Below are 26,764 nucleotides of genomic sequence, written 5' to 3'. Positions count from 1 at the left end.
ATTAAGGGCCAATGAACTATCAAATGGATAGTGTTTTTGTGAAAATTGATAATCTTGTTGTTCTTAAAGTCAACACTGCTGATATATTGAATCATGTAATGCAGGCAAGACTGCAAGAGGCATTCTACCTGTTTATGAATAGCATCCATAATGCAGTAACCAGACAGATAATGTTACTTTTCCAATTTTCATCAACTCTTTTCTTTTATTAAAGGGAAGCGGTCTGAAGCGCAGTCCCAGTCAGAAAGAGTTCCAGTCACAGGCAAGAAGAGATGCAGAGCATCACTTAGCCCAAGAGATGGACAGGTTATTAGATACCTGTCCCGAAGAAAGCAAAGCTGTGAGTATTAAATATTTATATTCAGTTGGCTGTTGGTCGTCTCAGATGGGCTAAACTCATTTGGTCTACTATCAATTTGGTCTACATTTAATTCCCACATTATAGTCTATTTTTCAATTAGTCTAGATCCTAATTTGTCTAATTTCAACTCTAATATTTTTTTCTTTAATGTAAAATGAAATATCTGTTTCATCGATATTTCATCTAACTATACTTAATGGTGTTAAATAGACCAAATGGATAATAGATGAAATGGATATAACCTAACAAGGAATTAGACAAAATGGTAAATTGGTGATGTGATGATTAATTGTGAACACCTAGCATCAAGACAGACAAAACCAGGATGCTAACAAGTTTGTTTTCTGATGGAACAAATGCTACCAGCCAGACTACCAGCCACTCCAAAAACCAGCAATAAGTCCCCAGGGAAAGTTCTCTGTAAATATAAACCAAAATGGTAATTTGGTTTTCAAAAAGCAAAAAAATAGAAAATTAACTTAAAGTTTGAAATTAATGGAGTTCTGAATAAGTACTGTTTCTTTTTTATTCTGTCAAAAACTTTAAGTTATAAAAATTGAGTAGAAAACAAGATAAGAGTTTCTTTGACATAATAGCTTACTTTGACACAATTTTTGTGGACTACTTGGAAGTTTCATTGAGATTGTAAAGTAATCACATGTCATGCTTGAGTGAACACCACACTTCAAACGTTTATTTGTTCATCCTTATTTTTGGGGCTCTCGCTTAGTTTCTTCTGCATTCAATCAAGTACTTTTATGGTTTATTACTTTTGAAAAGTATATCATTTTAAAGCTTAGGATATTATGCTTATTTTCAAACTCAATGGAAATTTGAAAATTTATTTAGATGACTCCACCATTGTTGCTTTTGGGGTGGCTGGTCAAAAATGAGAGGCAAAGATACATTGGATCACAGTTTTGCACATGAAGACCAATGAAATAACTTTTTGCACAAACAATGCTGTGGTACTGTGTAAAGGGTGAATATTTCCTACCCTGGTTACATGTATATTAATGTACACATTTTAGAAATTCCCTGGAAATCATGAGGAAATTATTAGATCTTGAGCACAACTATAGATAAATTCAGTAATGCAAGGATGACAATCATATTCTTTATTTACTCAATTTCAGATCAATATTTTTTTTTACATATTAACCTGCATTAAATTTTGAAGTTTAAGTATTGATTTTTAGCTAATCCAGCCCAAAGGGCCAGATGAGCTTATGCTGTGGCGTGACATCCATCGTCTGTCGTCCGTCCACAATTTCAAAATGCTTTTTTTTCATCATTTCGATTCTGTTTGCTTTATATGATAGCACTAAGTGGGGGATTCAAAACTTCTACACAGAATTTTGAAACTCATTTATATTTATGCACATTTTTCAAAATTCACAAAAAATGCTTCTTCTTTGCTGACCGATTTTGATTTTTTTTCTTCCATCTGGGGCCTGTTGCATAAAACTTTTTACCTGAGAAAACTCTGGTAAAAACTGAAAACTAAGGTTAGTCTGATTTCTGCCATTGACTTTAACACAGGGCAAAAACTCTGGTAAAAACAACCTGAGTTTTCTCAGGTAAAAAGTTTTATGCAACGGGCCCCTGGTAGAGCTTCAAGAGGTTTACCTAACTTCAGCACAGAATTTTGAAATTTGACTTGAAAATTTGATATGCGTATTTTTCAAAATTCACATAATATGCTTCTTCCTCTTTGTCGACCGATTTTGATTTTTTTCTTCTATCTGGTAGAGCTTAATAAGGTTCACCAAACTTCTACCCAGAATTTTGAAATTTTGCCTAGAAAGAATTTTATGCTTATTTATGTGAAATTAATTTAAGCTTTTTTTCTTCAAAACTTACATAATGTACTTTTTTCTTATTTATTGACCGATTTTGATTTTTTTTTCTTTCATCTAGTAGAGCTGCATGAGCTGCACTAAATAATCACCAATGAACATTATGATCTATATCATTTACCACAAGAAAGGTTCACGAGTTGTTCTTAAAGTCACTCTTAACTCATGAACAGCTTTACAAGTATGAAACACCTCACAGGACCCCATTGCATAAAAATATAGAAAATGTCCCTTACAATGGTATCTTTCATGAAATCCTTGATTTTGATTGGCTGGTGGGTCTTGCTAACATGGTAATTACATGTACCATTGGATGGTAAAGCTACTATCATATGCAATGGGGTCTTGGAGCTTTAAACCAAACTCTTGATAATAAAGGGGTGTTGCTTGTCATTTGTATCAGTAGACAAATACATTGTATTATGTTGTTACCAGTCAAAGATTACATGTACATGTGAGGTTTACTTGTAATCCTTGTGGAGATTGACCCGTACATGTACAGTGTGTATTTTAGAAGTTCTTATCACAGGGGTCAGACATAGTTTGATTGCGAAGATGCCAAAGTTCTCTTGATACAGTCTTATTTTATCGTCTGAACTTTGTTAGAGATTAAACCCAAAACAAACTTTATATTCCACTTTCATGTACTCAGACTTGCATTTACATTGTATGATTATAAAAATCGCTATTTGAAATTGAATTTTTGGAGAAAAAACAGTGTAGGCCCCAAGTAGGTACCGGGTAATCATTTTACAATTTGTGTCTTTCTCATGTTGGAATATGAATGGTATTTTAAACAGCTGATTAAATTCAAAGTAGCATAATTTAAGTGGAGAACGGATCAATTTGACCCCTTCTCTGGGCATAGTTAGTAGTAAGTTTTTCAATTGAAGTGTGTATAGTAATTTCAATTTTGCTGTTGAAATCTGATGTTGATGTTTAAGCAACACTGTATCATTGCATATTTTGTTCTCACTTTCTTTTCTTTTCCTATATATCAATCTAGGCTATAGGGAAAAATTTTGAAGGCTACAAACAATTGTTTGCTCAGTTTCTTGAGGAAGCAGGAACAGGAGCGGCTGTGGAATGGGATGACATTCAACCACCACCATCAGATGCTGTAAGTATGATTTCATCACCAAGGAAATGATCATCAATTGCTGTTCGGTTGATTTTAAAAAAATGAATGGGAGAATGAAAAATATGACTGACTTGATGAGGTATTTTTTACATGAATTTTAATATAGAAATTTATATATATCTACTTATGGACAGGATGTCTCTTGATATACAGTGCGTCCCACAAAAAATGAAACAGTGATTTATCGATGATATATCATGACTTAATCTCAGATACAATAGGCAAATGACCTACCATTTTACATAAAGCTTAAAATCTCCTCTTTTATCTGAAATTATTTAGATTATTTCTCATTCACGCATGAGTGAGCAAAAACAATTTGAAGAGGGGATACCAAAAAGTCATTTGGCGGGCTGTATCTGGATTTCTAAAAGAAAACCCCATTTATAAAAAGTTCAATATCTGCTCTTTAATTTGATACCTCAATTACAGAAAATGGTAAAGAAATAACAAAGTTCTGGTTATTTGAAATAAGGCTTGAATTTCAATAATTTGTAAAATGAAGAGGTTCTACATGCTAGCGTTCAAACTCACTTGACACTCCGTTTTGTTGACGATCAGCCATCCATTAAGTCTTTTGTTAACCATGCAATAGCTTCTGTGGGAAACCAGTGAAAACATGTTTATTTAATGAAATTATGGAAATAGAAGCATTGTTTCGAGGAAACATAACTTTTTTACTTCTTGACCATTTTTGGTGATAAGGTATCAAATAAATTGAAATATCAAATATATTGAACTTTTTAGGCATGTGATTTTCTTTTTGAAATTCAGATACCCCTGCCAAATGAGTTTTTGGTATTTTCAAATTGTTTTTGCTCACTCATGCGTGTATGAGGAATAATCTAAGTAATATCAGATGAAAGAGGAGATTCTAAGCTTTACATTGGTAGGTCATTTGTCTATTGTATTTGTGATTAAGTTATGATAAATCATCGCTTAATCTCGGTTTCGTTTTTTCTGGGACGCACTGTATTATCTGGCTATCAACATTTTAAGTTTTGAAAAAATTGAAGAAGGAAATATGGAAGGTGTTTGTGTACAATCTCTTAGGCACAGTGCACTATGTTTACCGAACAATGCAAATTGAAGCTATCAAGATTTAATGTCAATATTATATCTAGATCATCAATATGTTAAATTGATAATCAAACAAAAAAAATAAACTATTTAAAAGAGCAATTATTGTTTGAATTATTATGATGTTTGGAGCATGGTTCAAAGTAATATATCTAGGGAGAAAATGTTTAATAATAGAAACTTGCCTGAAATTCACAATTTTTTTGTGTGTGGACAAATTATGAATGATATTCATTTGAAGGCTTACATCAATGAGAATTAAAACACTGTTACCAATTCCTGTTCATATTTTTCTGCACCAAAGCCTTTATAGAAAAAAGGCATTTCAATGTCATTGTTCATGTCATTGAAAATATTTAATTGCAAATTCACTTATTCCCATACCCATGCATTTCAAGAGTTTGTGGAGCTATCATTACCGCATGTTCCATAGAAAGACAGAGGCCATTGGGGATTGGGCTGTTTGGTCAACTTCATTCACATTTTATTATTTCTTTTGTTTCCCTAACTGAAATTTTCTGTAGGACCATTCAAAATGAACCCTTTTTTGTATGGATTCTAGGCCCTCATTGGTGTACCATAACTAACGATAGAAAGAAACTCTCTACAATTCTGATATATTCTGAATTTCTATGTTGGTTTGATTACTAGCTCTCAACATGCCTGCTGTCTCCAAATTGGCAACAAATGATGTAAATATCTAAATCTTGTAAGGCTGAAATTCATCTTGGATGTTAGGAGTTATTTAGTTTTCACTAAGTAAAACAGGCACAAAAGTACAGTAAGATTTAAAAAAATTATTGTTTTGATGTCATGCAGGTGATTGCATATAATGAGTTACCTAGCTACGACCCAGCTTTTGCTCGTGAGTACTTGGATAAGTTGGTAGTGATCAAACTGAATGGTGGTCTAGGTACCAGCATGGGATGCCAAGGACCAAAGAGTGTCATCAGTGTCAGAAATGAACTTACGTTTCTTGACTTGACTGTCCGCCAAATTGAGGTAATTATGAGTACATAAGTATACGTAACTTTATAGGAATGTTGCATTGAATTGATGAATTCAGTTTATTTTGCAACATTAAAAAAGTTACTAACAATCACAAAGTTATATACAAAATAATGAGCCAGAACCTCTAAAAGGCAACTCATGCTTGTGGGCGAGCCCCTCCAGTTTTAAAGGTTTAATTGACATCCTAATTTATTGTCTCGCCTGCATAGCAAAGTGAGACTAGAGGCGCCACTTTTCCGATGGTGGTGGCTGTGATGGCGGCGTCGTCAATATTGAAATTTTAAACCAAGGTAAAGTTTTGGAAATGTCATCATAACTTACATGTAGAAAGTATTTGGACCTAGTTCATGAAACTTGAACATAAGGGTAATCAACTATTACTGAATATCTTGTCTGAGTTTCACCTCACATGACAAAGGTCATTTAGGGTCAATGAACTTAGATCAATATTGAAATCTTAACCAAGGTTTAAGTTTTTGAAATGTCATAAATTTGAAAGTTTATGGATCTAGTTCATGACTCTTGATGGTGCATCACTTAAAGGATAAGTCCACCCCAACATAAAGTTGATTTTAATAAAGAGAGAAAAATTAAACAAGCATAACACTGAAAATTTCATCAAAATCTGATGTAAAGTAAGAAACTTATTTCATTTTAAAGATTTGCTTAATTTCACAACACAGTTACATGCACATCCTGGTCAGTCTGCACCTGTCTATATTCATTTTGTATTTCATTACCGGTACATTAAATATTAATTATTCTATGAATCATTCTTATTTTCTCCTCATTGTCAAGTAAAACAATGATTAATCCCTCCCTGAACATGTGGAATTAGCATTGTTTGATGCCATATGGTTCAGTCAAGTTGCTCTGTAGAAAATGAAATATTGTATAATTCAACCAATAAAAAAAATAGTGAGTGATATCATAACTGTCTCATTTGCATGTTACTGAGTTGTGCATATCACTCTTTTTGAAAAATAAGCGAAACTTTAAAATGTCATAACTTTCTTATTTTATGTCCGATTTCGATTAAATTTTCAGTGTTCTAGTTTGATTTTTCTCTATTTTTTCAAATCAACTTCTTTTTTTAGGTAGACGATTTTTAAGATCCTGCCTGAGTTTCAGGTCACATGACCAATGTCAAAGGTCATGTAGGGTCAACAAACTTTGGTAATGTTTGTGGAATTGTCATAACTTTTAAAGTTTTCTGGATCTAGTTTATGAAACTTGGACGTAAGAGCAACAATGTATCCCTTAACAGCCAGTGTGCATTTCAGGTCATTTCACATGACCAAAATCAAAGGTCAATGAACTACGGTGTATTTGTTGAATTGGCATCATAACTTAGAAAGTTTACAGATCTATTTCATGAAACATAAGGGTAATCAAGTATGAATGATTGTTTTGCAATAATTGTGAGTCACATGATCAAGGTCAAAGGTCATTTTGGGTCTATGGATATAGCATTTTTTCATCATATGATTGTTTTCTTTTGTGAATTATTATTCATTAGTTGTTTTCAAATTCAACGCTGCTGCTTTATTAAATGGGGTAATGGGAGACTGCGAGAGGTGTTCGTTGAAAGAACAATTATTAAATTATTGCAGGAAACTGATTTATTTTATGAGACGTGATTTAATTATTTTTTTTTTTAAATGGTGCACACCATGTCTTTATGTTGTATTCTAGTTTTATTACATGTACAGTTGTTTTGCTTTTATCTTTACAAGAGGTCTGTCGCTGAGCTAGTGATATGAGTGTCTTTAGACACTATATATGGGCTATTCCACAGTTACTCACGTTACATTTGGAGACACCTTGACTCATACTTGGAGCTTTAACTCCATTATTATTGATAGGAACTAAACATCTCCTCATCACAACAAAGTACACAGTCTGACTATCCTTCGTATAAAAACAAAACTTGGGAAATTCTATTATGCTCCTTTGGAATGTGTCGGTTACTCACGTTACATGATTTGGACATGCATAAAATGAAAAGTCAACATAAGTGAAAAGTCTCCTCATACAAGGCTTTTATGAAAGTTGATTATATCCATTTCAAAGAAGTATATTAGGGAGACAAACTTTGTATATAATTAAAAAAATGAAGAACACATGGTTTTTACTTGGGGTGCAGATAATATGGTTACTCACGTTACGGTTACTCACATTACATTTTGTCCATGTATGGTTAACAACACACATGTCATTAAAATTCAATAATGTGTGTAAAATTCATTGCTAGGATCATCTAAAAGAGATTTTATACAAAAAATTGGAATAATTGGAGCTTTATTAGGGAGTAGGAGGGAAAAGTATGATTTCGCTTACTAATTATGCATAATTTAGCATAATTGCTTAATACCAATTTGCATGAAATAAATTACTGTATAGTATTGTAGATTATGTCCAAGACAACCTGCATGCAAATTTTCGGCGTGATCGTGCGGCCAATGGCCGTGATCTCAAGGGGGGCCTGGGAGCCCCCCACCCCCCGGGCCATATCAACTCCCAAAATACCCCGGCCTAGATAGGGTTACAAGTAATGGCATTCAATGTGTTGTTCAAACACTCTTTAAAGTTTGGTTAATCAAAACCAAGTCTTACTAATGCACTCTCGCATTGTGAATACTTCTACTAATATTCAATTTTTTTGTGTGATTGTATGACCACTGATATTTTGATGAACATAGAGTCGCATCAAAGAGACGTACCCTCATTTTGCTTTTAATTAATCAAAAATAACTTCACAACTAACCATGAGACTTAAAACTTGACATCCCACAGAAAATGTTACCGAACTGAATAATTTTTACTGGTTACTCACATTACATGATGGTTACTCACGTTACAAAGTTACTCACGTTACAGTTTTTCTTCATCAATTTTATAAAAAAAATTGTACTTTTTAATGATTTTGATAGTCATCACTGTGTCAAAGATTGTTTGAAGGAAGAGAATTTAAAATCCCACCAATTAACCGTGAAGAATTTTTCTCTCAGAAAACAAAGTCAGTTTTTTCGGTTACTCACGTTACATCACCTGAACAGGTTGCAATATTTATTTTTGAATGACTACTCCAAATTTACTTGAAAAGCGGTTGTGTATTTTATGTAATTTGACTCTTCTAAACTTCAGAAATAAAAAAAGTGGTATGTTGTTGCAACAACAAAATGGTAATAAGGCATATTTCATTTTTCACGATTTTTCTTGTATTTTGGTACACAATGGAAGCACAACTTTTGACCATTTTTTTCCAAAGTATACATATGAAAATAATTTTTTTATTTCTTGTTCCTGAAACTATCATGTATGAAGGACTTAAAGTATTAAAAAATTCAAGAAAATATTGAATTAGAATTTTTAAGCTCATGTTCACCAACCTGTGAATATATAGAGAGAGAGATATATATATATATAAAGTCTGAGTATTTTGTGTGTGTTTTGACTGTGTTATATGAAAATATTTTTTTCTCTTATCCTTTAACAAGCTTCTTCATAGACATTCTTCTTTATTATACTTTTATCTGTGAAATCACCACCCCCCCCCCCCCCCCGATTATATTCATGTATAGGTTGTTACCAATATTATTCTCCTTTCCAGTCCTATACCTCTATTTGTTTTCATTTTAATTGGTGAAAATAAACAAATTATTCTTTGTATTTACCTACCTATCCAGCACCTGAACAAAACACATGGCTGCAATGTACCTTTAGTGCTGATGAACTCCTTTAACACAGATGAAGATACAAATAAAGTCCTACGCAAGTATGGCACTATGAATGTCAACATTCATACTTTCCAACAAAGCAGGTATTTGTCTTTGACTTCTCTCTAGTGCACTAGGATTTTAGAAACAAACATGCATTGCATTGTCATTAATTCTGATATGCCCCATCCACAGCGTCCTTGCCCTTTAATAGAATCTTGTACCTTTGAAACCCATCTTCATGATGTGTCTTGTCAATGATTTCAATGGCATTGTGTTGTCGGCCAATCAGGTGCAAGGATAACAATGTTGTCAGGGTTAGAATGAAAATCATCAACCAATTGCTTCCTGAACACTTTCATTGAATAGTCCTATATGCTGAGAAAATACTTATGTCACTTTGGCCTCGCCAACCGTCATTCTTTGATTGATAACTGTCTTTAATTTTTCAACTACTATTGAAACCAACCTGACTGCAGGATGGGCTCCCACTTTTATATTTTTAATTTATGTCACAGGATATTCCTCCTTTCTTAGGAAGACTCCAGCAATGTTGTTAAATTTATTCAAATAAAAAAAAGGTCTGAAATAGCTTCAAGTAGAATTTGAATTTAAAAAAAAGTCAATTTTTTAAAAATTTTGTTCAGGTATCCAAGAATCAACAAAGAATCCCTTCTGCCAATAGCTAAAACAGCTGTGGTCTCTGGAGACAATATAGAAGAGTAAGTATCTTGATGATGTTTTATAACCCACCCCTGGTGGACTTTATCAATCCAATATATAAATATATACGGATCACCTTAGTAGTAAAATTTACAATCTTTTCATTTTATTTGTCATAGTCATAGAAAAATCTTTATATGATATTATTATTAAAGATAAATGCCAGTTGTGGTAACAATCTCAAATGAGTTATAAGAGAATCCAATTAAATTGCCACCCAAGTGTTTGTATGTATAAATAAAAAAAATATGTGCCAAAGAGCTCTTGGAAAAAATGTGTAAATGCTGAGAAATGAGCAAAATAAGCACAGAATTCCATAAAATGTTCGGTATTTTTTCTATGTAACAATACATTGTTGATTATTCTACATATGCCATTTTGTGTCAGTGAACATCAGAAGTGTTGGTTTTCAGCTGAAATCTCATGATATCACAAAGATTTATTTATTTCAATGTACCTATGTAATATGGTGACAATTAACCTTGATTTTAAAGACTTGCTCATGAAATAATTGTTTGCTGCGACTACTTTCTTTTACCTTTAAGTATTTATATAATTCCAGATTAATTTCAGATTCTTGTAGTTTAATGTAGTTCAAACTGATAGGATACATATATCAAACAAAATTAAATATATAAACATATTTATTTATTGAATTCAGTTAGTACTTTTCCAGTTGCTGTGATATTTTCATGTCCTTCAACGTTCTTATTGTTTGGCAGCTATATCATTATAATTTATTTCTTCTTTAATTTAGTTGGTACCCACCTGGTCATGGTGATATTTATGAGTCATTTTCGAACTCTGGCTTGTTGGATACCTTTATCAAACAAGGAAAGGAGTATCTCTTCTTGGCTAACATTGACAATCAGGGAGCAACAGTGGACCTACGTATCCTCTTTTTATAATATAATCAATTATTGTTAACTCATGATGCAGTCTAACTATGATTAACTCCAGTGTTTACTTATTTAATTCATTTTCAAATTCCTACTTGTTTGCACAGTTTATTTATAAAGGCTTCTCAAATAATTGTCCCATCATACTTTGCATGTTCCATTTAATTTGTTTTTAAAGCAGCTGGTGCATCCATCTGCTGCATCACAAACATAATAAAAATCAATATTTGTAAGTATAGAATAGTATTGAATTTAATCCATAAATGATTAATTAGAAGCAAATTGGACCAATGCTCCAAATCATTGATACATTTAAGTTAATTGGGTAGCATATGTTCCTTAACATCAGCTTTTTTTCTCCAGGCATTTTAACATTATTGATGAATGAAAAGAATAGAGAAATGGTGATGGAAGTAACAGACAAGACGAGGGCTGATGTCAAGGTAAATCATATTGACTTTCTAAGAGATGCCATTGATCCAATTAATCACAACTATGGAAAGCCAGCAGCGCCAACATCTAGAATACATATGCAGCTCAATTTTTTTTTGTGTGAAAATATGATGTATAGTCATGCATGAACCATTGCTTTTGATAGTCAGCATGTTCCTTTTTGTTTCCAAAGCATTTTCTGCTTGAAGAAGAAGTACATTCAATATATCTTGATGGTTAAGATTGATAGGATCAGTCACAATATGAAAAGTCAAATGCAACCCCTTCATGCATTAGGAATAATAATGAGACAGGGACGGTGAGTGGTCTCTTAAAGGGGAAGTTCACCCTGACAAAAAGTTTATTGTAAAAATAGCAGAAAAAATAATAAAAAATATTGCCGAAGGTTTGAGAAAAATTCATCAAATAATTAAAAAGTTATTAGAATTTCAATAATTTGATTTGTGACGTCATATGCGAGCAGCGTTCCTACATAGCGAATGGTAAAAAATCAATGAAATGTCATTTTCTCAGAAAATTGACAATGGTTTTCACTGTAACTTTTTGTATATCAATAGACAAATCATTTCACACCCGATCATGAAAAGAAAACAAAATTAAGTCATCAGGAACCATACAAAATTTGAAATTCATACATTTTATATTACATAACACACAGGGCTGCTGCTCGTTTATGACGTCACAAATCAAAAAATTTGAACTCTAATAACTTTCTTACTCTTTAACGGATTTTCCTCAAACCTTCACCAATATTTTTTACTATTTTTTCTGCTATTTTTACAACAAAGTTTTCTTCAGGGTGAACTTCCCCTTTAAAGGAATATTACTTATTTAGTAAATGACAATATTTTCATAATTATATTGCTTGCTGGTCCTGTTTATTTAATTGTACATTTTGTGAAAATCCTGATTGATGGTTTTAATGAATTAATCTTGATATATATCCTGTTACAGGTACTTGTTTGAATGTTAATATCATTATTTCATTGTTTGTCTCAACAGGGTGGTACTTTAATCCAATATCACAACAAATTGAGATTGCTTGAGATAGCCCAAGTACCAAAATGGCATGTAAGTATTTTTCACTTCATATGACCATGGACCTACTACTGAATTCATGTTGAGACTATTATTTTTATTACTTTAATGTAATAGATTTGTTTGTGTGTCATGAGGGCAAATTTTATAGACTTAACAGGTTGTGCATTGTCACAATATCTTATAAATCTAATAGAAAGATCAGAATTAATATTGGTTCATTGATATATGTGGGAGTGATGATATAAGTTATTATGAATATTTCTTGTAATGTGAATTTTAAATGTAAGCATTGAATATATTTCAGATCTGACAATGGGACAGACATTGATTTTTTTTCCTGGGAACAGTCGGAAATCCATCTGCTTAATATTGAAAAAAAACTCGAGCAAGAATTTTTGACAATATATTTGGATTGTAATTAGATTATAATATGATTTTGTTTTTAATGGATGATGATACTGAATGTGAACATCACATAACATACTTATCACTCTTTGCTTTGTTAAAGTGTATTATTTGAAAGGAAATTTTTTGACAGTTTTATGTTCCATCGGAGAAAGTCTGGAGGCGCCCATCTATATGTGCATCACCAAATTAGCTTTAATGCAATAATGTGAAGAATATCATCTGACATTGATAGTTTAAGGAGTGTAGGTACATAACACTTAACTACATGTCAAGTGAAAATTAAGAGGTGACAGGTCAAAGGTCAAACCATTGGTTCCCACACAACCACCAAGGGCATTCTATGACATGATATGTCTAGTCTTTTAAACATGCTCTTTTTTGGTGCTATTTTTTTACCTTGAAGTACATTTTTGATTCTACATAAATTGCTTGTATGTCTTTTTCTTCTTTTTTTTTGCATCTATTCTGCAATTTTTGAGCAATTTAATGATACATCTGTAAGCATATAGAGACAACGTTCCTGTATTGAGTGCTATATAAGAGCACAATATCATAATAGTAAACATAATTTTTAAGGCCATTTACATAAATTTGCATTAAATTCAATAATGTTCACACAATTCTTTTCTGCAGGTTGATGACTTCAAGTCTGTCTCCAAATTCAAGTAAGTAGAAAATCAATCGGTGTAATGAAGAGTTTATTTGCATCAGTTTAATGTAGGAAGATTAATAAAGGAACGGTGTGAAATATAAAAATGCAGGTACATAAGAGAGCCCAGGACATGATCACATTACTGACGCAATCATGGTAGAATAACAGAAGGTAACAGTAACAGTGATGAATTCACCCCCCCCCCCCATCTCATTTATTAACAGAATTGTACAATAGACATTTGCAAGATTCTTTTTCAATTAACACATCCCCCTCCTGGATTTTTTAGGGTACCCATCTATTTCTTTTAATTAACAGTAAAGTAACAATTGTTGAGAGAAAGAAGTAAAGGATGGCAATAACGATTTATCACCAATAAGTGTAGAGGAGGGGTGGGTTCCACATCCCCCAGCCTTTTATTAAAAGGGTTGAAGCCATTCCACTTAATTATAATTTGTTGTTTTTGTCAAACTCTGCCAAGAGTTACTTTTGTACCTTTTCTACATCGAACATGAGGCAACAAGGTGTATACAGTGACACAATCAAGACATTTGTGCCTCTGTTTTAGACCTAACATGATCACAATATTGAGTTAAAGTCCCTATCACTCTGTCAAACCTCATGAAAATCCTTCAGTTTAGTTTAGAAATATATTCCAAAGAGGAAGAAAGAAATTATTCTGGTTCCATGTACTCCTTTTTATGCTCACTTTATTTTAATATCTGAATAATTATGTAAAGAGTCACAAAACATATTGCTGAACTTTGAAATCTCCATACTTTTTTAAAGTACCAGTAAAGAATGCAGCACTTCATTCAAAACCCAAGTCATTTTTACTAAAATTTTGAAAGTTTAAGAGGAAGATATTGGTAGTGGTAGAAACGTTCAAAAAGAGTGTCCATGAACTTGTTTCAAACTATCAGCATATTCATTGTAGTAAATGTTTAAACACTACCTTTCAAATGATATTTTATTAATGATATGATATTTCCTTGTTTCCTTTTTATACTGTTATATTTACAGTTTCCACTTGGAAAGCGAGTGGCATTTAATAAAAAACATGTACGATTTCCCCATTTTTTTATAGGATTTTCAACACCAACAATCTATGGATTAAACTGGATGCCATAAAACGAGTAGTTGAAAATAAATCCCTATCAATGGAGATCATTGTCAATAATAAGGTAAACATCCTCATAATTTTATTCTCCTTTGTTTTGGTGACAGTCATCCATTTCCTTTTGGCATTTTATTTTGTCAAAACTATGTTTGCTCACTATAGTGTGATCTGTATTAGTGCTTGTCAATATTTGATTCCAATGTTCGTTGATTGTCGCAGATAACATGTTCACTGAGACTGAAAATTCATTATGAGCTGCAATTTACAGGAGCCTGCAGGGGAGGGGGGAAATGAAAGTAAGGTTTCCGTTGGTGCTAGTCCATGAAAAGTGAGCATTCGGGTACCAAATTATAAAGTTCTAAGTCTATTTAAAGCAATTTTAGAGCAGCATTTGTGGTGAATGAATAGTGATTATTTTTTCATAATTAATATTTTGGTGATATTGTGTTACTCCGCTATATCAACTCAATCATAAAACCATTTTCAAATATTCAATCCTTTTTCTATGTCACATAATTTTAATAATATCAAAGAAGTTCCCAGCCCTAATCTGTATGGAACCATTAGATTTTGGATAAATGGCCTTTGAATGTGGGATTTCTTGAATTTATTAATATAAGGCAAATGTATAGATCTGTATTATGCCTATGTTTAAAAGTTCTGGTAAAACATCAGTAGGCCTACAATGTATATTTATAGCCAAAGTTATGTATTGTAATATATTTTTTGCCTTGCAATATGTGACTACAAGTAACAGACATTAATAATTTGTGGGTGCAAAATAGTTATAGACCCTTTTCAGCACTACACTTGGTATTGTAATTTCGTATAGTGATAGATAGATAGGATAATATATGGATGGATAAATGGTAAAAGGATGGGATAGTCTGATCATCTGCAATAATCACAGTTATGAACTTTTTTTTTGCGCAGACTCTGGACAATGGTTTAAATGTGATCCAGCTAGAAAGAGCTGTCGGAGCTGCTATGAAAAACTTTGACAATCCACTTGGTAAGTTTTGGGTTCTCCTTTCTTTATATCTCTCTATCCCAAGATGGACTGTAACACTATTTTATCAGATCCAGATCAATATTTTGCTGTTGTCGATGCAAATGGGTTTCAAGAAATGTTACAAAATAATAACAAATTTGATAAATCATTCAATGAATTACCAGCTATTAGAATGGGACCAGTGTCATGTGATTGGTTTAGTAAACGTTAATTGAAAATAATCTTTGGTTAACGATTGAAAATAACAATCTTTGGTTAACAGGTATCAATGTTCCTAGGAGTCGTTTCCTACCTGTTAAGAAGACGCAGGATCTCTTGCTGATTATGTCTAACCTGTACACTCTGAAGTCAGGTACTCTTGGAATGAGTCCTTTACGACAGTTCCCAAGCACACCTATCATTAAGCTAGGCACTCATTTTGATAAGGTACGTACAGAGTTCACTCATGCCCTCAAAGCTAGCCATTGACCATAAAACCAATGACAGTAAGCAACCTAGATATTCATACTTTATTTTGCATTTTCCAGACTTTTTTCATATTTGCTCTTTAAGTATTCAGCACCAAGCAAGCAGAGTTTGTTTGAAGTCTCTTGATTTATTATTTTGTCGCTGTTTATGATCCTTGGACTTTCCTTTTGATGTCTCCACCTTTCAAAGAGTGGTAGCTGATGGAGACAGTAATGTATCAGTGTCTTTCATTCATACATATTGTGTATGTTTGTATGAAAGCTCCAATTTGTAATTTGAAGCAGTTATGCATAATGGAGGCCATAGGCCAAATGCTGAGTTTTAATTCCGGAAAAAAAATCCCTTAACTGAACTGAAGAATTGTTTCATGGATTCAGTTCAGACATGGCTCATGTATAGAATATTTGAGTGAGAGTGATCTGATTAGTTTTAAAGGTAGATATTTAATTCAAAGGGACTACAGATGTTGGATGATGAAATTTCATGTTATTTTTATATCAGCCCTGTGCCAATCTTATATTGAAGTAGGTGCTTGAATGAATCTCACTTGGTGTTGATATATCATAATGTGATTTGAATTTTTTTATTAACAAGAAGTATTAGAGCTATACTAGAGGCAATCTAATATGTACTTTCAACACCATCAAACTTTTGGTCACTTATTGTTTGCCTCAAAATATCTTCCATTTTTCAATTTGAAGAACAGTTTCATGAGGTCAAAGTCTCACTATCGACAATAACCAAAGTTTCTGGATGTACATGGCGTGAATTTGCCATTCACTTTGTGCCTTGAACTCAAAATTCTACTTATTGTGATGTGGAAACAAACAACTTCCAATATAATTGTACTGTAGCTAGCACTACCCTATTCACTTTGCACAGCATTCCCGATATCTTCTTTTGTTATCGCTATTGCTTTATATTATTCTTCCCTTCAAGCTACCGAAAGTTATTGGGTCAAACAAGAAATTGGTTTGAGCTCCTTCCAGGAAGTTATGGTTATTTTTTATAGAGAAAATTCAGTAGTGGCCTTTCATAAAGATGGCCTGTCGTTTCAATGAATTAGTATATTTCTAATTTGAACTTGGCTTATTACAATATGAGGAATAGTGATCTTATTAGATTATGACATCAAAATAGTTATGAAAACATATTGGAAGATACATACATATTATATTTAGATGTGATATTTCACAATAGCGATAACATGAATTGATTCTGCATGCAGTCAAGATACCACTACTTAAAAAAAAATAAAAATAAAACATATCATTGCCGGTATTACAAAATCGTCTATGTCAAATCAAATACAGTCCAAGGCAGCTTTGTTTTATTTTACTGTCCTGCAGCAGTATTCTCTTGTTTTAGATTCAATTCAATTTGGTTTATTGCATTCAAGACATTGTAGGACAGTCCAGAGACTGACACATACAAAGTTTACAGAATATAGACAAATAGATGAAACAAATAAGTACCTGCAAATTTACAAATTATAACCAACTAACAACTATCAAAATTAGTAACATAAGTGTACTATGAGATATTGCATTTCAGGTTTATATACATTCACATCAAGATTTACAATCGAAAATAGGTTAAAAGTGAAATCTCAAATTAGAGCTATAAAAAAGAAAAAAAAGTGAAAGTAGAATGAGTGAAAAAAGAATGCAGTTTGCATTGACATGATAGAGCAAACGATACAAAAATATATGGGTATGTTGATTTCATTGTTATGAGAAGCAATTGTAAAATGGCAAAAATTAATTGATATGCAAAATAAAATACATGACATAAAAGGATATTAAAGATGAAACCAAAGATAATTTTGAATTTTCGGTGGCAGACAGCAAAAGCCGACAGAAACCACACCTGACTCAACACTCAGATGATGAGTTCAAGGGTTTGTCTCACCAGCAGTGATATATATATGGCTTCCCATTTATATAATGATATCAGTATATTGGATTAATATAGCACCAATCTAAAGATAGTTTTAAATGTACAGAGGCAGACAGCAACCTGTCAGTAACCACACCCGACTTGTCTCACCAGCAGTGATATATGTATGTACTGAAACTAAATATAGTTTTAAATCTAGTGGCAGACAGCAATATCCGACAACAACCACACCCGACTCAGCACTCCGATTAATAAGTTCAAGGGTTTGTCTCACCAGCAGTGATATATATGGCTTCTCATTTATATAATGATATCAGTATATTGGATTAATATAGCACCAATCTAAAGATAGTTTTAACTGTACAGACGCAGACAGCAACCTCTGTCAGTAACCACACCCGACTTGTCTCACCAGCAGTGATATATGTATGGCTTCCCTTTTATGTAACGATATCAGTATATTGGATTCATATAGCACCAAAACTAAATATAGTTTTAAATCTAGTGGCAGACAGCAATATCCGACAACAACCACACCCCACTCAGCACTCCGATTAATTAGTTCAAGGGTTTGTCTCACCAGCAGTGATATATATGGCTTCCCATTTATATAATGATATCAGTATATTGGATTCATATAGCACCAAAACTAAATATAGTTTTAAATCTAGTGGCAGACAGCAATATCCGACAACAACCACACCCAACTCAGCACTCCGATTAATTAGTTCAAGGGTTTGTCTCACCAGCAGTGATATATATGGCTTCCCATTTATATAATGATATCAGTATATTGGATTCATATAGCACCAAAACTAAATATAGTTTTAAATCTAGTGGCAGACAGCAATATCCGACAACAACCACACCCCACTCAGCACTCCGATTAATTAGTTCAAGGGTTTGTCTCACCAGCAGTGATATATATGGCTTCCCATTTATATAATGATATCAGTATATTGGATTCATATAGCACCAAAACTAAATATAGTTTTAAATCTAGTGGCAGACAGCAATATCCGACAACAACCACACCCAACTCAGCACTCCGATTAATTAGTTAAAGGGTTTGTCTCACCAGCAGTGATATATATGGCTTCCCATTTATATAATGATATCAGTATATTGGATTCATATAGCACCAAAACTAAAGATAGTTTTAAATCTAGAGGCAATCAGCAACCTCTGTCAGTAACCACACCCGACTCAACACTCAAATTCAAGGGTTCAAGAATTTGTCTCACCAGTAGGGGTACATGATTTCACATTTATATAATAATAATATCAATATATTGGACTAATAAAACACCAAATCAACTCAGTAGAGTGCTTGCACTATTCAAGAATCATGAAGAAAATTAAAGAAGAATTTACAAGAATTTTTTTTTTCATAAGATGATTAAACATTATATCATTATTCTGAAATTCAAACTGCAGAGTAATGATTAACCTGTTGACTTTTAGAATGAGATGATCCCTGAATAAGTCGCTAATACTTAAATACACAAGTCTATAGTCAACAAGTTAATGTAGGCATGCAGTTTCTTTTTCCTTTTATTTTTCGAATCTTTAAATCTCTCCCTTTTCTTCAAAGAAAAGTAACATATGAACAATAATTACCATGATCGCCAAAATACATCAAAATCATTGTTAAGTGTCATGACATCATGTTTCCACTTGTAAGAGATCATCTTTTTATTATGCTTCATTGTACTTTTAAAATGCTATATTCTTTTCACCTCAGATTAGTTTAAGGTTTCTTATATCATATGTTTTCAAATAAATATTTTCTTTGTATCATTATTTAAAAGGTCCGAGATTTCTTGAAGAGATTTGCCAGTATACCCAACCTCATTGAATTAGATCACCTGACTGTCTCGGGGGATGTTACATTTGGTAAAGATGTAGTTCTTAAAGTAAGTTTTATTTTATTTCATTTTTCTCCATCTTTTATATAGTCAATAGATCATCAGTGATATATTTGTCTTTTCCTTTTCTCCTCTCTTCCTTCTATAATGTAATTCGAATTAAAACATGTCTATAAGTCAGGGGTCGGGGGCTCTGGAACAAAATCTTGGTCTTAAAACAGGGGTCTCCAGAACGGCTCTTGGATCAGTGATTGCTAAAATTGCAATGCTCTGGAACTGATCACATAAATAAAGGGGGTCTTGGGAACTCATTAGATTGTAGGCGTAGCATGGTAGCGGCTATTTAGCGGCAGTGTACAAACGCAAGCGCATCTTGCTGGATTCATATCGGGCTAGCGCTAGCTAGCTGCAGGCGCAGGGAGCGTCGGCAGACCGGCATATATGGCTCTGCGCCGATCAAGCTCGTCGTTCCAACTGGCAGAGCAGTTCGTAATGGACATGCACTGGAACAAGAAATCACAAGTTTGAGGATCTCTGGAAAGGGAAATTTAGGAATTTCTATAGCTTTCTAAATCAGTAGTGCTCTGGAATAGAAATTTAGGCCGAAAATAGGGGTCTCAACTGGCACATTACGTATCATGCATTTATACTAAGTGCCCTCCGGGGTCCATGGTTCTATTCTAAGCGCATTCATATCTGCTATAATAGGGGGATCCGAATATACGATACACTCTTCTCATCTTCTTTTGATCAGTTATTATTGTCAAGTGCATGTGCTTGTTTGCTACTCTTGATTCCTTCTCAATCTTGGGTATTGTCCTCTCATATTTATGACTCATTCACCTGACATGTTTGATGATTGTTACTTGAAAGTGCACCTAATGCACACATGCCTATAATACAGTGGGTTCATATATCTTAAATGGATGCTCCAGGCTGACAATAATATGATTTGAAGAGATAAAGAAAAATCGGACAAACAAGACACTGAAAATTTGATCAAAATCGGACAAGGAATAACAAAGTTATGGCATTTTAAAGATATGCATTCCGCTGAAACAGTTCTAGGCATGTCTTCATGAATATTCAGTGAGCAAACTGATGATGTCATATCCCCTCTTGTTCTTTTGTAGTTTATTATATGAAATTTTTATTCAATTGTTTTCCTTCAAGAGCCGAAAATTGGAATGACATCTGATCTAGTGGATTACACATTCATTAATACAACTTAATTCATTACAATGGAAGCATGTCATTCTCAAATGAATGAAAAAATGAAACAATTATGATTTCATGTAATAACATAAGAAAAAGGAAAGTGGGGATGTGACATCATCAGCCCACCTAATGAATACATGTAATCATGATGATGTGCATATAACTGTTTTCACAATATATTGCTAAACTTTAGAATTCAAAAACTTCGCTATTATCAGATTTTGATAAAATTTTCAGCATTGTACTCTGAATTATAGTCTATTTATTTAGGTATATATATATTCTTCAGCCTGGAGCATCCCCTTTAATCATGGGTCCCAATATCTATGACAAGTTTGCAAACACAGTACAAGACATTGAGAATGCTAGGTGTAAGAGCAAGATTCTGCATTGTAGAATTGTGTTGCAAAACTCAGGCTATCTCTTATCAACCTCTGCTGTAATGGTTTCATACATGATTGTAAAGTGTTTAATGTTTTGTTGAATGTTTGTAATATTTTGTTGTTTTCTTTGTTCAGGGTACAGTGATAATCATTGCCAACCATGGAGAAAGAATTGACATCCCACCAGGTGCCATATTAGAAAACAAGATTGTATCTGGAAATCTAAGAATCTTAGATCATTGATTTGATTGGAAGTCCAATAGATGTATATCCTGAAATCTAATTGAGCTTGTACTACATTGTTGCATGATATGTATTGCAAAGACATTATTCTATATTCAAAAGATGTGTACAGAAATATATTTTGTATCAACCAATTATTACACATAATTTGTGACTTTGCTGTCACATCAATTGTGAAATTGGAGAAACTTGCAATTTATTATTTTTAAGTAATGGCATGGCTAGTGTTTAAAGTGTATACTTATCTCATCATTACATCATAGTAAACAAGGAGTGGTAATATTTATCTGGCTTTTAAAGAAATATGTGGTTATTTGATTTAATTGTATGTGACCTGAGAAATTGCTTTTATTGATATCCAACAAATATGAAGTGTTGTTTCTATTCTTTTAGTTGAATTGAAGTGATGTGAAATAGCTGTGATTAAATCAAAGCTGATGTTCATTATGATTTTAGATGTGCACACCCCTTGTTGTACACTGTTTGATGAAGTTACCACTTTGTGAGAAATGACATTTGCTCTTTTACTGAATCAAAACTTCTACTTTTCCTGTTACAAGACTGAAAAAGCTTGTATTTAATGTTTATGTTTATTGTTGCATATATATTGTGCCAGGTTTAAATCCTGCCCGAATCGAAATATGTGACAATGTGCTTTTCAAACTTTGTGACTAAATTGTTAAATCATTAATAGTTTTAAAGGTACTTGAAAGGGCAGGGCCGAAGATGGGGGGGGGAGAGTTTCTTGGGTTCTCCCCCGCCACTTGCCAACAGCAAAAAAAAGGTGACGAGAAAGGATTAGAAAAGCGAATGAAACAAGGCACTTAAAATATCTCATTTTTAAATCAATTTGCGAGTTTCATAATTTTGTTTCAGTGAGATATGCAATCATGCATCCTGTTTATGATTATGAAGTGCTGAATATAAAAAAATGTTCAGCTCTCGATACATGCTCGCATTATTTGATTAGCAAGATATGTATCCTATTCCTATATTTCAATTAATAGTCTTTGATATATCAACTTTTTCAGGTCGTCAGTATAAGCCTATCAATAATTTTCAGTGCTTTGCATTCACATTATTAAGTTGAATACCATCGTGATTACAATAGGTGCTTAGAATATTCCGTTGTTAGATCCAAGTCCCTCACCGAAATTATGCAGGCGCTTCGATCTTGCATCATTTATAACAAAATGCTCTCTTCATAATGGTCATATGTTGATTAACTCGATCTTCACACTCACATTAATTGTCTTATTGAGATATAAAGCTTGTTCTTTTTGTAAAAGCATGCTTAAAATGTCTAAATTTGATATTAAAATACCAACAATTTTCAGCTCACGCTTCATGCTCGAATCATTTCTGTAGAAAGACACCCATCCTTTCCATGATTACAAAAAATTAAATGAAATATCCCATCATTAGGTTTAAACCTATAAAAGCTTGTGTTTCGCATTGTTTATTGGATATATATCTTGTTCTTTATTGAAAAAGTCCACTTAGTGTCATTTTTTTTATATCAAGAATTTCAGCTTGCGCTTTGCGCTCAGATCAACTGTTCATACCCATCCTGATCACTAGTACAAAAAGTGCTTAGAATTTGAAGCTTTCAGGTCAGAATATCAAAATCAGTACACCTTGCTCTGCGCGCTTGCATTACTTAGTTGGTGAGATATGTATCCTCCGCATGAGTCACTGCAAACAGTCCTAGACAGTTCGCTTTTTATCTTTTATTGGTCAGTATATTACAGATTTTAATTAGTGCTTTTTGCTCGTGTTAATTGTTTAGATCTTAGTTACTTAGGTACTCATCTTAATCATTATTACCAAAATTACTCTGAGGGTTCAATTTTCAGAATACTTTAAATAATTCAAGAATGTGCTTGTCCTTCCATAATATATTTTAGCGCCCGATCAGGAAAAATGTAGATGATTTTATAATATAGAAATGTTCACTATTTCTAATTTGGAACCCCCGTATAGAAAATCCTGGCTACGCCCCTTAAGGGTAATGGAAAATGTAATGTAAGAAAGGGTGTTCAATTTAAAAAATTGTGGCAATTTTCCAAAAAAATCTATTGTAAATTTCTTTGCTCAAATGTGATTTCATTTGGAAACTGACCCAGTATAATCTTCCTATCTTGTTTTTTAAGTGACTGTTTTAAAATGACTGATATTTATTCTTGTCTATGCTATCAATAAAGTTTTTTTAGTTAGATGTGGACCTAGTGCAGATGAAGCATATAACAAGAATTAGTCGAGGACGAATCAACTGTATGTACACAATCTATTCCCTCAGACCAAAAAAAAATTCACCCACCAAGTAAATCATTTTAGATGTTCAAATATTGATTATGGCAAGAACATCAAGATGATATGTTGGCTTATTACTGATGCCATTAACTAATACTTGTTTCTCAGTCCTTGTTTCGTAAATTGATTGGTAGTATCTTTAGATAATAAGTGTATAATCAGGATAATTTAATAATCTGTATTAATAATTATCTATCCCAGCTGTGTGCAAATATTTGTATATTTATCAATATTGCAAAATTTGGGCATTAACATTTAACTTTTATTTTTCTCAAAGAATAAACATCATTACTAAAAGCTACGGGGTTCCCAGCCCATCAGGAAAAATTATTTTATTTTTCCAGTCAGGGAAAAATCAGGGAATTTGATAAAAAGTACCTCAAATCAGGGGAAAATGCTTCAAAAGTCGAAAGCACTGTAGTCAGTCAGACTTTGTTATATTATGTTGCATATCGAAACAACATCTATTGATTGACTGGTTATGGTGGTATGAATTTGTTTTACATTATTGTTTTTATACTGAACATAAATGTAATTCACTGCAACAACTTAGAAAACATGCGAAACTTGGAATGGGTTTATTCATCAGGGAATTTTTAAACTTCATTGGGGAATAGTTAGAGAATTTTGTTTTCTTGAAAAGCTGGGAACCATATACTAACATTTTTAGTTTTTATTCTAAATTTTACTGAATGATATGTATTTCATCGATATATAATCCATGTGGAGAGACTCTAGCTGTAATTGGTACATTGTTCAATGGTGAGATAACTCAATTGTAAATCTAATGGGATAGCAGCAGCTGATAAGTTAGGAAAAGATTTTTAAATAGACATTTAAAGGCCTTTGTTATAGGTCAAATAATGATGCAATGGGGACATGTAGGGTAGGATTAAAGATTTATCCTACATGTGTATGGGGTTTTTTATGTTATGTATTCAGCTAGTGTGATGAAGTTATCACTGGTCAAATCTGTATGTTCATAGAAACTCCAAGTTGTACATTGCCTTTATAATATATAAAAGTTCTTGCTACAGTGGGGGCATGTCATAGACCTGTGTATTTAAGGTTAATCTTGTTACTTATCCATTTGACTGAACATTTGAAAATAAAGTGTGAATTATGATAGCAATTAAATCCTGTGGGAAACTTGATATAGACATTGTTATTTTTTCATTGGAAACCTATTTATTGTAGTAATATTGTAGAGAGTTACAGTGGATATTTTTTTTTCATTTTTACAGGTAACATCTAGTAAAATAAAATCTGGGCTAAAAATGGCTTTGAATTAAATGACTATTTGACTTATCGAAGGTCAACTAAGAAAGTTTCTTTTGGTTGGTATATATTATCAGACTACGTGGTTACAATGTTGCATTGGAATTGGTGAATGACGTTTAATGAAATAAAATGATGTATTAAAAGGATATAATACACTGCATATTTTATGTAAAGTCTTCACCATAGTAAATATTTTACTATTTCCGATATTTTGTTTCTAAATGTTTTTATATTTTCAGTTTGCTTATTTTAAAACAAACTTGACCGATAAAGTGCATCTCTAATGAAATAAAAGTGTAGCTCAATTTTATCTCATGAAATTGTTTACTTCTATGGTGTTCCTTCAAGTTGGTCCATCTTACATAATGTCATTTGGTTGTATGATAGTGAACAGTGTAATGCTGTCGGTTTGGAACAAGCACTGGCTGATTTTTTTTTTAGCTAATATGTTGGTATTAAGAATGTGCAATAAACTGCCTAACCAGCACAACAAATGTCAGTTTACTAAATGATAGAAACAACACTAAAGGTGTTGGTGTTTGTATTGTGCACAGTGCTACCTAACTTACCTCAATAGATGGTTTACAAGAAAGCTAGTATTCTCACTATGGAAGCTTAAAAGTGCCACCGAGATGTTGAGATAATTATCTCGGGAAGTCGACATCTTGATAGCAAAAGATAAGATGACGAGATCCCAGATCTCATCATGTCGACATCTTTTAGAAGAGATGATGAGATGACAAGATCCTGGGATTGTATTCTGTAACTCTGTCATAACTTTTGTCATAAAATTTGTCATTTCTCTCCGAGATGTGACACCGCTATGATTGTCACAAATCGGTATTCTGAACATTGTCTTTTCCCTGTCATATCTCTCAAAGTTCCCGCCCATCTTTTCGGAAGCAATCCAATCAAAATCATCGTTAGTTCCCAGTGGGAGCCCTTCTAGCCAATAGGAATGCCCCGTGACAGGTAGGGGATATCCCCAATTCTGTTTCTGGCATCGCGCAACTACGCGAATATTGATGCGCTTAATTACAAAGAGAGACAGGGAGCTGTGAAGGATTTTAGAGGAGAAGTAGAAAAATAAGGAAAACAGAGAAAAAAGGGAGAAACTAATATGTAGGGCCTAACTAATTGTAGCATGACAAAATAATTTTGAAAATTGTCGTGGATGATGAGTGAAACTTATGTCACAATCTAATCTAAATGATATCGTTATATGCTTGACATTCAGTCGGCAGGGTATCGGGATATTTGGTACTAAAAGATATGACAAAATTTATGACTGCTACCCCCTGTCATAACTTTTGTCATATCTTTTGCTTGTATAAAAGGATTACGCGCATCAAAGCCGCGTATTTTTGGTGCGCGCCAAAGAGATAAGACAAAATTTATGACAATTTTTGTGACAAAAGTTATGACATCCACCAGAATACCGATTTTGTCATATCTCTGAGATAAGATAAAATATGGAGATAAGACAATGTTCAGAATACCGCCCCAGGATCTCATCATGTCAACATCTTGTAGATGAGATGATCAGATGACAAGATCCCGGATCTCATCATGTCGACATCTTTTAGAAGAGATGATCAGATGACAAGATCCC

At 32.9% G+C, this 26,764-nt stretch overlaps 1 protein-coding gene across 2 annotated transcripts in view; it reads left to right on the top strand.

The window, feature by feature from the left end:
• Window positions 1-25,462, top strand: part of LOC121419248 (UTP--glucose-1-phosphate uridylyltransferase-like) — a 34,597-nt gene extending 9,135 nt beyond the window's left edge. For both annotated transcript variants that reach the window (XM_041613631.1, XM_041613630.1), the window contains exons 2-15: window positions 215-340; window positions 3,227-3,340; window positions 5,261-5,443; window positions 9,142-9,275; window positions 9,819-9,893; window positions 10,652-10,785; window positions 11,157-11,236; window positions 12,249-12,317; window positions 13,329-13,360; window positions 14,435-14,531; window positions 15,401-15,479; window positions 15,742-15,905; window positions 19,658-19,762; window positions 21,451-25,462. In XM_041613631.1, the coding sequence (XP_041469565.1) occupies window positions 215-340; window positions 3,227-3,340; window positions 5,261-5,443; window positions 9,142-9,275; window positions 9,819-9,893; window positions 10,652-10,785; window positions 11,157-11,236; window positions 12,249-12,317; window positions 13,329-13,360; window positions 14,435-14,531; window positions 15,401-15,479; window positions 15,742-15,905; window positions 19,658-19,762; window positions 21,451-21,558 (1,500 nt within the window). In that variant the 3' untranslated portion in view covers window positions 21,559-25,462. The remainder of the gene's footprint in view (window positions 1-214; window positions 341-3,226; window positions 3,341-5,260; window positions 5,444-9,141; window positions 9,276-9,818; window positions 9,894-10,651; window positions 10,786-11,156; window positions 11,237-12,248; window positions 12,318-13,328; window positions 13,361-14,434; window positions 14,532-15,400; window positions 15,480-15,741; window positions 15,906-19,657; window positions 19,763-21,450) is intronic.
• Window positions 25,463-26,764: the final 1,302 nt, after the last annotated feature.

Source organism: Lytechinus variegatus, chromosome 7, assembly GCF_018143015.1.
Source record: "Lytechinus variegatus isolate NC3 chromosome 7, Lvar_3.0, whole genome shotgun sequence".
In the NCBI taxonomy this organism is placed as follows: Eukaryota; Metazoa; Echinodermata; class Echinoidea; order Temnopleuroida; family Toxopneustidae; genus Lytechinus; species Lytechinus variegatus.
The sequence above is the reverse complement of the archived record's forward strand: the minus strand, read 5'-3'. Positions and strand labels throughout refer to the sequence as shown.